The following is a 12,965-nucleotide window of genomic DNA, read 5'->3' on the forward strand; positions in this document are numbered from 1 at the left end:
CTTTTCCCCCTCCAGGTCTTGTCACCTCGGTATGCTGTTGATGTGTGGGAAGCAGGAAGGTGAAATGGTCCCTTTGATGAGAAGATTTTGATTTTTGCTGGAAACTGGAGAGAGATCGATCGGATTGAAAACCAATCGTGTTCTTTTTTTTGTTTCGACGCGGTTGTGGAATTATTATTATTATTATTATTTTATTATTACAGTACTTGAAACAAACACATTTGTTGAGAGGAACACTACAGCTGCTGCTACCGCTACCCCTGCTTTACAGAGTTTGTTCTGGGGATTCCTGCACACATTGGATTATTGTGGCATTTCCTGCTGGGAACCCCAAGGAGAGGAGAGGCGGTAGTTCGCACCCTTGTCAAAGCGTCCGGGGGGTGGGTGGAAGTGGTCCCCTGGGGGCTGTTTGTAACGCCTGTGCTATGGTGAACTGCTTCCCACCGGGCTGCTTGTCTTCACGTTGCGTGGAACTCACCGGCCAGCACCAGGATAAAGGATAACCGGGGCGGCTGGCTGGCTGGCTGGCTGGGGGGGGATCTCTGTCTCTCTGTCTCTCTCTCTCTGAATGGATTATTCTGCGACCGCGGTTCAGCCATGGTAAAGCTAGCGAACCCGCTGTACACTGAGTGGATCCTGGAGGCGATCAAGAAGGTGAAGAAGCAGAAGCAGCGTCCCTCGGAGGAGCGCATCTGCAATGCGGTGTCCATGTCCCACGGCCTGGACCGCCGCACCGCCCTGCAGCAGCTGGAGCTCAGCGTCCAGGACGGCACCGTCCTGAAAGTGTCCAACAAGGGCCTCAACTCTTACAAGGACCCCGATAACCCCGGCCGGCTGGCCATCCCCAAGCCCCGGGGGAACCCGGCCCGGCCGGCCGAGCACAAGCAGGCCCCGGACTGGAACAAGCTGCTGAAGAGCGCCTTGGAGGGGCTGGGCGAGCCGGGGGGCTCCTCCCTGAAGAGCATCGAGCGCTTCCTCAAGGCGCAGGAGGACGGGGCGGCCTGGCTGGGAGGGGGGGCCCTCGCGTTCCACCAGCAGCTGCGCCTGGCCGCCAAGCGCGCCGTCGGGCACGGCCGCCTGGTCAAGGAGGGGCCGCTGTACCGGCTGTGCGGCCGGGCGCAGTCCCTGGCCTGCCTGCCCCCCGTCCGGCTGCTGCAGCACGAGAAGGACAAGGTAGGTCGAGGCGCAGGAGCTTCGCTGCTTCGATTGAGGGCCCAGGCGAGCGGCGCTCCTGCAGAGGCGTCCTGGGTTTGGACGAACCGGTTACTGGGACTGGAGCTCTCCGCAGGCCAGGGTCGTCCAGGTGGATCGGGCTGATTTACCGTTCAGAGTGAAACGAGTGAAGAAGCAGCTGCTTGGGTTTGTGTGGCTCGCTGTCCTCCACGGTCTGAAGAAAAGCAGCGATCATCGCAAGCCCAGGCAGCTGGTTCTTCACTCGTTTCACGTCAGCCCAGTCCACACCAGTGACCCGCACCTGACTCTGTGGAGCGCTCAATCCCAGTAATCAGTTTGTGCTGCACTGGTTCCCATCTCCATTCATCTAGCACCCTTTTAACATCCAAGAACACGATTGTGACGTGCTGGCTAGGATTCAGGGTCAGAGATTTTTATTTCTTTGTTTTATTTCTGTCCGGATTCGGTGTTGGAAGTCAGTTTGGTGGCTGCAGCAGTGGCAGTGTAATCTGGCCTCTGTTGTTGAATGTAGTGTCTTTTTAATCCGGTTTGAATGGTGTACCCGGGGCTGCTCTCGATTCAGTCCCAGCCGTGCAGGTGCAGGCACTCTGTGTGCAGGCGGTGGAGGAGGAGCTGGAGTGGGGGACGAGGGGGGCGTTCATTCACCACGATGCTTTCTGTTGATGTCTGTTTTTTGGGTTAAGTTTTATTTTACCATTCTGAATATCATATAATTCATTTATAGAGTTATGAATGATGATGGTTTGTAGAGAACCCTTGAAATGTCAAGCTGGGATTCGCTCTGTGAACAGCTGTAAAATAGATCAGATGGACTCTAAAACAGTTCTGGCAGGAATTCAGTATGAAACAGAATGCAGTAAAGACACGAAGAGCTTTAGAAATGTTTGCTAAGATTTTAATATTGGAGGGGGATGCAGGGATGGAAATAAGACTCCCATTGCATAGCAGATTCACCCATTCCAGGTTTTACTACAAGCTATAGGTAACAAGCTCAGGTGTATCTTAAGAACACAAAGGTTACAAACGAGAAGAAGCCATTCAGCCCATCTTGCTCGTTTGGTTGTTAGTAACTTATTGATCCCAGAATCTCATCAAGCAGCTTCTTGAAGGATCCCAGGGTGTCAGCTTCAACAACATTACTGGGGAGTTGGTTCCAGACCCTCACAATTCTTATTAAACTCTTAGTAAAAGCTGGAGTGCTGATTTCCATCCCTGGCATGCAGTAGGGAAAGTGGGGTCGCTGTGCCCGTGTTGGTTTTGTGACCAGTCTGGGCTCATCTGATCCCTGCGGGTGATTCAGAGTGAAACCTGTGGTGTGTTTTGAGTCGCTGTGATGCCTTGTATAGAACATTTCACACACCTCTCTGGCTAAACAATTTGACACGTTTTAAGCCTCACAGCAGATCACACATCCAATTTATAAAGCAGATTGTTTTTCATTTTTTATTTTTTAAACAAGTTAGGAACAGTTTGTAGAGAGAGCATTGTGCCGCAGGGAGCTGTTTACGAGAAGCTAACGCACTGACTTTGCATTTGGAACGCTTCTCAGCTGCACGGTTGCAGATGCTGTCCAGAGCTCAAATTGGCTTGTTTCCTTTACTTCTTTTTTTTATGTTTTTCCTTCACTGCTAACCTGGAGACATCCTGCAGCTGTGGGATTGAATTGGCAATGTTTACTCTGCAGCTCTGGCCAAAAGTATATATATATATATATTATGTACAGTAGTAATTCATGTCAGATTTAGAAATGTAGGATTTTTAAAATTTTTTGTTCAGCATATGGAAAACTTCAAAGCGGTGTGTAATTCAATATGTTAATCAAACATTATACAGCAGGTTTCATTCGACTTTGTGAAGCAGAATGTGTAAATTCTCTATAGAGGGTGATGCAGAACTTTTGTCCACAGCTGTAGAATCCTCCTCTCTCATGCCCAACGAGAGACTCCTGCTTGCCTGATGAAAGCAAAGTGCAGTCTCTCTTCTGAGAGGCTGCATGGATCAGGCTCTGCGTTTCCACTTGCTCTGCAAACCCTTACTCACCCAACGTGGGAACTGATGCCTGGTGTCATTTAGGGAAGGAGAGAGAGGTTTTCAGGAGCTCCGTTGGACGTGGTGCGTCTCAGGAGCCCTGAGTGGGTGTAAAATCCAGCACCAGTGCACCTTTCAAATTCAGGGCGATAACAGGGAGTTATTCAAGCCCAGAGTTGTGTTTTCGTCTGTTTTAGTGTCTGGTTTTATCCACCCTGTGTAATCAGAGATGCACTGCGTTGTCCTTGTCGGTTTGGACAGCACTGTTGTAATCCGACTTGCTGATTTGTTTCTAATTTCGCTGGCACGTTTCAAACCCTTAAATGTGACTGTTAGGATGGGTTTCCATGCAAGCTGTGACGTGGTGTGAAGTCATCCTGGTGTTTAAGTGTCCCTTTTACCTTGAAGGCTTCTGTGAAATGGGAGCTGCTTGTTCTCGCTGGTTTAGCTCTAATGAAACGGGGCTCCTTGACTCCCAGACAAGGCGTTCAGTCTCCTGTGTCACTGCTGGCTGTGTTGCTTGGCACTGGAGTAAGTGGAGTTTTCTTGGTTGTTTCTGTTCGCACTGCGCCCGTCTGCTTGCTGTGGATCTGCATATACGTGTTTAATGTGCTCCTTATCTTTCAGTGCTGTTTGATTTGGCTGAACCTGGTGTCCTGAGTGAGTGAGCGAGCGCGTGTGTGTGTGTGTGTGTGTGTTTTGAGGTAATGAAACTTCATAGCAGAATGGGAGTAAAGTGAAGCCCACGGGTGCTATTTAAACTGTAACTGTAGCTAAATAGTTGGATAAAACCTGAAAGCGAAATTTAAAAAAAGTTTTGTAGTTCAGCACCGCTGACTACTGGCTCGCTGTTTAAAAAAACAAAAACAAACGCATTGTCTTTCTATACCTGCAACTAGCAATCTGCTAGTGAAACTGCTATCCAATAGGAGTCTTATTTCAGTCCCTATTATTATTATTATTATTATTATTATTATTATTATTATTATTGGTATTATAGTTTACACTCCTTAAGAGTCCAGCTCCTCCTGATCTGGGTAAGAACGCAGCAGCCTTGGCGCGGCTGGCTCCTTCCTCCTCACTCCTCGCTGGCTCTGTAATAAGGAGCTTGGCAGGCTGGGAGGGAGGGCAGTGTCGTTATTTATACCGCGCATGCAGATATTCACACACACACACACACACAGGTACCGCTCTTCCTGCCACTTCAAAACCTCACCACCGCATCTCCCACAGGTCTGGGGGGGAACCTGACAGAAAACAACCAAAACAGCATCTTCTAGCTGTCCCTCCTATGTAACTGTGGATGCCTGTGATATTCTGCCATGAGCAGAACGGCATGTAATAATAACCGGCTGTGATACCCTGGTCTGTAATAATGAACCAGGAGTTCAGGGATCAGACACACACACGCAGACCAGTAGATCCAGGAGCCGCAGTGCTTCATTGAAGTTCCACATGTCACAATAGAAAGGTCACAGTAACTGGGGCTGTGCTGTTGGTGGGTCAGGCTGCAGTGCCCGCCCACAGCGCGTGACAGGGATCAAACCACACCGTCTCAGCAAGGTGCCACAGGGAGTTTAGGGTTCGCTGTGTGTCTGTCTGGGGTCAAAGCCTTGCCACCCTTGGCAACAGAACTGAGAGAAACTGATTGTATTGTATTGTGTACCAAAATAAGTGGCAATGTAATAAGACTGAGATACCAGGGTTAAAAAATAGAATACAAATAAATGTAACTCAGTGCAGTTTGAGCCATTTGTAGAATTAACTTATTTACCAATTTTTTTATGGTTTTACTTCGATTAATGCAATTCCTGAGACGGGCTGTTCGCTCTGTGTTTTGTTTGAATAGATTGCTCTGTGTCTTTAATAATCGAGGGAACGTGAGCTGTCTGCGAGGGTGTGAGAGAGGAGGGAAAGGGTTAAGCTTGTCCTGGGAGCTCGCAGTGTTTGGGAGCCTGGTGAATGTTGGGTGGAGGTGTGGGTGTGTGTGTGTGTGTCTCTGTGTGTGTTTGTGCAGATTCCAGCCTTCTCCTGGGCTGATCTTTGGCAGCACAACTTGTTTGTGACAAGGACAGGAAGTGAGTAATGCCAGCGCTGCAACCAAGAATCCTTTCTGTGAACTCTCTCTTCTGTGGGCCTTTTATAAGATGTAACTTTAAAACACAGAAAAAAAAAACCTCTGCAAAGTAGAGCTGGAGGGTGATTTAAGAATAGCTGCTGTTCCCTTTGAGACCCCCCCCCCCCACACACACACACACACAGTGCATTCACAAAACCATACTACTATAGCAGAGCTACTCTCCACCGGGCTGTCATGGATCTCTACCTGCGAGATCTGGAGACAAAACCGTCCTCTACTTGCATGAGCAGGTTTGAAGGCTGGCTTTATTTTTGTAATGAATGCATCCGTGGCTTCAAGTCAACACTCAGAAGAATTTTGCTGTGAGGTGCACAGGCTCACTTGAACTCCAAGCCCTGTGGCAGTCTTCTTGATGCATTTTAGAAATCCTGCCTAGTTCAGTTTGTTTTCTGGGGCTACAAAGGTTCATAACTGGTGGTGTTGTGCTTTTTTAAGGTCTTGTGGTGTGCCCCTGGTCCTTTCAGGGTACGTGGGGCAGGGATCCTGAAGACTTGACGTTGTTCTGTGTTTCCATTGCATGGAGATGTTAATGCATAGTCTTTGTGGACCTGGGGCCGGTTTCACAAGCACTGCCAACGCTTAGCAGGCTGCTAGCTAGCAAGCTGTCTGATTTATTTTTATTTTCTTTACCTGTTTAAAAAAAACATTAAAATAGAATGGTAGTTTGGCTGAAATCCACTCGGAAAGTCTATAAACCAGCCCCTGGTCTGAAGCTTGTGCTTCAGTGAAAGGCTTGTGGTTTGTTTTTGAGAGAGAGGAGGGTGTGTGTGTGTGTGATAAACCTTTTCTTGTTGCAAACTTTAGAAATGAGTTCCTTGTAAATACTGTTTCTTGGCCCATTTTGTTCACTTGGATCCCTCCCTCCCTCCAGCCTTCCTTCCAGATGTTAATTAGTGTAAGTTCAAGTGGAGAATTACTACTGTGGTGCCTTGGCATCGTCAAGCTTTTTTGTACCCAATGTGAGCTTTACATAACGAACGTAAGTAAACAAGATTATCTCGCCTTGTAACCTTGGATCTGCTCATCAGCTGTCAAGTGGGCCTGTGTTTTGACCGTTCTTATAACATGAGGTTTTATAGTTGATGTTAAAAACATATCTGCAAAATGCATCGCTTTCTTGGTGCTGCTGGTGTTGCTTTTCTTTTTCACACTTAATATCATTTGCATCACCCTTCCTGTGAAACCACAAGAATTGAGGAGAACTTTTCATAGAGCACTGTGTACTGACATTTAAATACACAGTACGATCTCAGTGCAGAAAAAAACAGTGATGTCATAAAGTATTCTATTCACTGCTAAATAAAAGCATGGATAGTGGAAGATCTGAACACATAAAAACAGTCTTTCCAGTGCCACGAACCTTAGGTACGTGTAACCATTAAAAAAACAAAAAACAAAAAAACATTTTGAAATGCAGAGTCACCTAGAATGGCATAAGCTGCTATACAACACACATTTTATTTTTTCACCTTTGCTAATGCTAGGTAAAGATATCATAGAATCAAAGGGGCTGCTGCTTCTATGCAAGGCACTGTACAGTGCAAGTAACATTGTTCCACCTTGAGTACTCGTTCCACCTGCAAAGCAGATCTGAAATTGCCTCTTCTGTTGCGGATCATGAACGGAGTGCAGGTAATTGTATCTCTTTTTTCCTTGCAGGGATGTGCCTGCGTGTGCGATTTAAAAGGGATTGGCTTCTCCCTGGAGGCCGCGCTGCCTGCAGTAACTGTGCGCTCATCCCCACGCAGCCCTATTAGGAGCTGTGTTTGTTACAGCTGGAATCGCGTGCATCTCTGTCCTGCATTGTGATCAATGATCGAGCTGTCAGAGCAGGGCTGGTGGGGTCAGGATTAAGGGCTGTTCGAAGTCTGCTATGTGTGGCACATATTAATGAGAACCTTGAATGCAAACAAATCAAGGACGGGCTCTCTGTTTCACAGCTCCCTCGGACAACAAACACCTGACACATCCACAGAGAGGAAGAAATGGCGTGAGCAGACACACGCATGGCGATTCCAGATCGCTGATTCTCTTCGTCGTCCAGTATTTTAGTTGAATTATTTTATGCTGAAATTAAGCATGATCTGGTGAAATATTAAGCTGTAGTAACAAAACAAAAATCACTGCAGGGTTGTGATTCCTGAGCTCCAGTCAGAAGGAAGCCCCCCCCCCCCCCTCTCTTTCCTTCTCTGTTCAGACTCAGAGGCTTGGCCACCTTCACAGCTCACCGCAGCTGCAGCACAGGGCAGGACTTTATCCAGCATCCTTACAGAGGAGCCTGTGGACGTTTCCATAGGCTATCTGCGAAGTGAGATGACTTGGTGGATAGGCTGCACCTGTGTCTGCTATTTAATAATCATGTCTGGGGGATGACGACAAAGCCCCTCTGCTGGCTACTGTCCTCTCTCTCTGTCTTTTTTTTTTTTGTGTGCCTAAATGCGATGCTGTGCTGCAGTGCTGGAGTTGTTTTTAGCTCTCGATTTAATCTCTGGCTATTATTAGACACACAGAGGATTCCTGGAAGGTATTTGACCCGCACAGTTTACTGAACCAGCGAGCACATTAATCCCACAGCTTTGACGAGCGCAGCACTGAAAACCAGGAGGCAGGGAGGGAAGCGAGGCTGCAGACAGCGGGGGCTCTGCAGTGCTTTGGGGATGCAGGGGGGCATTGTCACCCTTCTGGAAAACCCAGAACCAATAGTGAGCCATTTTAAATAAAGCATTTTTTAAAATCCTTTGTGACGGTTTTCTGTAGTTTAGCCGCCCACTTTTATCAGGAAGTTCGTTGACATGCAAGTTTATTTTATTTTTTTATGCATTCCCCAGTGGTAGATTTGAGCTACAAGGGACACTGTAAGCGTCCTTCCCTTTGAAACCTGCTTGCTGTTTATGGGCTTGTGCGGCAGCATGCAGCATTAGGAGGTTATAGGTATTCATTTCATGGGTTGTTCTAGTTCCGGAACCAATAAAGAATTAAGAGGGGGGCTGGCTGAACACCTTGATGGGAATTGCTGAGGACCTCAGACCTCATACATGAGGTGAATTTTCATGCCGGCTTGCGATTTGATCCGCAGATGGATCGTGTGATTCCCTGTGTCTGCTGCGTTCCTCTTGCATGTAAACGCAGGGTTTCTCATTTCACTGTGCCAAGGGGTGGTGGGGGGTGGGGGGTGAGGGGGGCTCGCTTTTGTTAACCAAAACTCTCTCAGTGGGCTAATCAGGATCTGGTTCAGTTCCTGTTTTTCAATTCCAATTCCTTTTTAAAATCAACTTCCCCTTTTAATCAATTCCAACACATCATTGATCAAAATTGCTATCGGCAGCATTCTGTTAAAGTGAGCTGCTCACAGCGGCAACACATGACTTAAATCAAAGTCGCTGCTTGTTAGTCAATTAAATTGACTTCAAATGAAAGCAGGTGAACAGGCACAACAATTATGTCTCTAAATGATCAATTCCGATTCCTTCGAAGGAATTGAAAAACATGACCCCGAGGCTAATAAGGCTGCTGCTTTGTAAAAATGTTTGTTTTTTTGTTTGTGTTTTTGTGTTAACCTGCCTGACGCAGCATGTCGCTCTGGATTCAGTGCTAGATTGGGTTGCTGCTTGCATTGCTTCTTTCGAGCCAGGGTCACATTGAAGTGAGTGTATGTTCCCAGAGGCACTGTCGAGTGCAGCATCCTGCACAGTCCCTCTCCGTCAATAATTCAAGCACATGCCTATTAAAGGAGCGCTGCTGCTCCTACTCAGAGTGCTTCCCATCCACACAGCGCTTTTTACAGCCTTTTTAGAAATCAATTATTTAGAAGAAATAAAACAAATTCGTTTTCGTCTTTAGCGTAGTCTAATGTCCAATTACTTAAAGGAAATAGGCATGGAAACGGGCTTGTCTCATTGTTTTAATGGCGTGAATGAAATAAATGGGATCTAAGGAACAAGCTGTGGAGATGGTGGTGTTTTTTTATTGTTTTATTCGCTGTGCATTCTGTTTTAGATTTTTCTTTTATGTACTTACAAAAAGTAATGGGGATGATGCCTTTTAAAATGTGAATTATTGTAGCATACTGTAGTTATTTTCAATACAAAAAAATAAACTTATTGCCAGGTTTGTTCCCCTAGTGTTTCTTTATTTTGTATCATTTTAAATGCGTACACACACAAGACACATCTACACACATCTTAGATGCATTCTTTCAGTAGTGGTGAAACGCCCTGACTGCGTTGGGTTAGAAGGGATCGCTGTGTGGGTTTCATACCACACCACTTAAAAGCTGGGCAGATGATGAGGATGATTTAAGGGCTGCGCTTGGCAATTTTCTGCAGGTAACCGGAGCTCCAGGACCTGAGCTGGGGTCACGTTTCCACTCCTCGCTCACAGCATGGCTCTAGGATTACATGAGAGAGAGACAATGCTCCCCGGCTGTCAGGGGTGATGGCTGTCAGCTCCAATTATTGAAGGCTTCACTGCCTGTCACTCATGTTGGCACTTACACCTGACAGATTAACTCCCTCGGATAGAAAACAAGACGTTCGCACTGTGAGAAGGAGAATAACATGGCGCCAGGAGAGATGTTTGCAAACGAGAGTAAGGAAGGACGTCCGGCCCTTCCTGGGACACTGTTGGCCCAGGGGCACTGGGATTCACTGCGTCTGAATGAGCCCAGTGTTTTACACCTGTTCCAGTTTCAACAGCCTCTGAGAACCATCTCTCTGGTATCCAGAGAGTCTAGGGATGGCAATAAGACCCCTTGCATAGCAGTTTGATCCATTCCTGGTTTTACTGTGAGTTTAATAAGCCACTCATAAGCATGATATCTATAGACTGTGGCTAATCAGTCTTGTAGTAAAATCTGGAATGGGTGACACTGCTATGCAATAGGAGACTTATTTCCATCCCTGGGGTCTGTTTGAACTGTAAACAAAAACTTATCAGCAGCAATGCTAAATTCACTTTGTCCTGTGGACAAATACATACAGTAAAAAGGCACGTTTGTCTAAATGCTTTGCTACAAGACTGACTGCAAATCTAATCTTTTATATATAGATCTCTCTGTCTCTCTCTCTGTATATCCTCTCTAAGTTAGCAGTAGACTTCCCTGTGAAGGGTTAAGCTCTTAATAAATCTGCAAGCTCAGTTTGGATCAGCAGTCCCAGGTACCTGGCAGAGGGAACGCTCTGAGGTGAAGTCAACCTCGAATCCCACAGGGAGCCCCCCAGGGTGTGGAGTGTGCAGTGAAACCTGCCCATTACTGCGGCCACGAGAGCAGGGAGGAAAGGGTTCTCTAATAGGCAGGTGGGCTTTAATAGAACAAATAGACTCTGACTCTGGCAGGACAAGAGAGCTTGTTTAGAATGGCTGCGAGGATGAAGCAGTTTCAGGTGAGTTTGTTTCGGAACATGCACGGGTTTACGTTTCTGCGCCCGGTTCACCTGCGCTGGATTTTTGTCGCGGAGAGTCGCCACTTCACTTGACTCCTCCGCAGCTTAAGGAACATCACCTAAAATCAAAAGGAAACTGGTGATGCGGATAAACTGTGATTTCCATTATCATTTAGCTTAATCGGACCAGCAGTGAAGGCTTGAGAGCGGGAGAGGCTTTCCTTGACTTCACCACAGCTTCTGCTGACCTTCCACCAGTCAGCCACCGTAAAACCCGGCTTGTTTTCAGTATGATTTATTGTTTTTAATTAGTCGTTAGACTGGAGCTGGGAGCGTGGAGTCCCTGGGGCTGTGCTTTCAGAATCGATGTTCCCGGTCCCTGCTGCTGCTGCGGCTGCATTATGATGGCTTTCTTCTACAGTTGAATTGGGAAGCGTTGTTCTGTAAACAAGGTTTTGTAGAGGGGAGGGGGGGTGCCCTTTAATATAATTGTGCGTACTTGTATGTTTTATTGTTTTGCTAGTCGTGGTATGATGAGCGATTAAGTAATGAAGTGGAGGATGCTGTCGAGGGGGAATGTTCAGAGACTAAATGGGGTAATAGCTGCAGGGAAACAACAACATATTGTACAGATGCATTTATTTGTGTTTTTATCTGAGGGGAGGCTAATAGATTAATAAAGCCTGAGGATTAACACACACTTTGCTTTAAGAAACTCAGTCAAGTGTGCTGGTGTGGTCGGCTGTTATTGCAGCTCATTTGAGTTTCATCTGTTTCAAAGTGTGGTTAGATGGTGATGCGTGATTAAAAAAAAAAAAAAATGATATATACTTTTTTTTTTCTAAGAACTACCTTTTCTTTTTTAAAACGCTTTACTGAAATGATCAGCATTGAGTCTTTAGCAATCTGAGAAATCAAATCTCCTGCTGTTTCTGCTCTAGATTGATCAGCCCTCTTATTACAGCTGTTATCTGACCAGTAATTCTCACCCGGTTCTCTGTGTCTGTTAAATGATTTCTTACTGTAAGATAAGACAGTGATATGGGGGGGGGGGGGGGGGGGGTGACGACACAGTTCAGCAAAGATTAACGTGGGCCCCGATTTCATCATCTTGGGCACTGCTAGAAGCATTTTTTTTTTTAATTATTTTTTTTTATCATGCACAATCCTCATCAGACAGCACTGTGAGGTAGTCGCTGCTTGCATTGAAAGTGAATCCTCTCCCTGGGTCTGTTTCAATGACGAGACCCCTGAAGTCTGGGAAAGCCCTCGTACCGACTTCTATGAACACTTTGAAACCACTGTTCTGAGGGCTTCAAAAGAGTATGCATAGCCGTATGGAAAAAACAAACAAATTAAATGGTTTCATACGTAGAGGTGTGTTTGAAAGATTCATTCCTTTAGGGGAAGTAAGTTTGTGCTCTAGAATTGTGTGTTTTTAATTTGAAGTGACTGATGTCTGATCTGTTTGTGGTTTGCCAGTGTGGTTTTGGTGTTGGTGGTGGAAGGTGATTTTACATTGCCAGTTATTTAAGATATTTCTATAAAATGAATCACAAATTCAAGTTGTTCCTTTGCTTAGAGTACAGTGGAGAAGGTGCAGCTGTTGCGTGTTTTTGCCAAGAAGTGTGTGTGTAAGACTATACAGCTCTGGCCAAAAGTTTTGTGTCACCCTCTGTATAGAATGAAGTAATTTTACTTAGTCGAATTAAACCTGCTGAATAATGTTAGGTTGACACATTGAATTACATAAGCTTTGAGTTTTCCATATAAAATTGAAAAATGTGACTTTTGCAGTATCATTTTGTAGTTTCTTTGATTACACAATGTTAAATAAAAGATCTAAATTATGTTTGTATACTTTATTTAATACATTTCTAGGTGACGCAAAACTTTTGGCCAGAGCGGTATGCTGTGTATCTCAGCCTGGCACACTGTCCCTTTGTGTGGGAAACATAGGCCAGGCCAGAAATGAGCTTTCTAGCTAAGGATCATTATACTGAAAACAGAACTCCCCTCCTGCTGTAGAGGGAGGGTGTGGATACAACTGCTGAGGCAGCGTGCCAGCGACTCGTTCAATAGGAGTGTGGGAACTCACTGAAAGGCAGGGCTGCCTGTGCTTGTGAATAATTGCTTTTGAAGAATTTTTAAAATCAATTCCTTCGAAGGAATCTGAATTGATCATTTACAGACATTGTTGTGCTTGTTCAACTGCTTTCATT

At 45.9% G+C, this 12,965-nt stretch overlaps 1 protein-coding gene across 8 annotated transcripts in view; it reads left to right on the forward strand.

The window, feature by feature from the left end:
• Positions 1-12,965, forward strand: part of LOC117397707 (histone acetyltransferase KAT6A) — a 47,157-nt gene that overhangs the window by 11,502 nt on the left and 22,690 nt on the right. For all 8 annotated transcript variants that reach the window (XR_009323745.1, XR_009323744.1, XR_009323746.1 and 5 more), the window contains one exon: positions 16-1,173. Coding sequence is in view for 4 of the 8 variants with exons in the window: in XM_059020031.1 (XP_058876014.1) it covers positions 598-1,173 (576 nt within the window). In the remaining 4 variants the exon portion in view is untranslated. The remainder of the gene's footprint in view (positions 1-15; positions 1,174-12,965) is intronic.

Source organism: Acipenser ruthenus, unplaced genomic scaffold (assembly GCF_902713425.1).
Source record: "Acipenser ruthenus unplaced genomic scaffold, fAciRut3.2 maternal haplotype, whole genome shotgun sequence".
NCBI lineage: Eukaryota > Metazoa > Chordata > Actinopteri > Acipenseriformes > Acipenseridae > Acipenser > Acipenser ruthenus.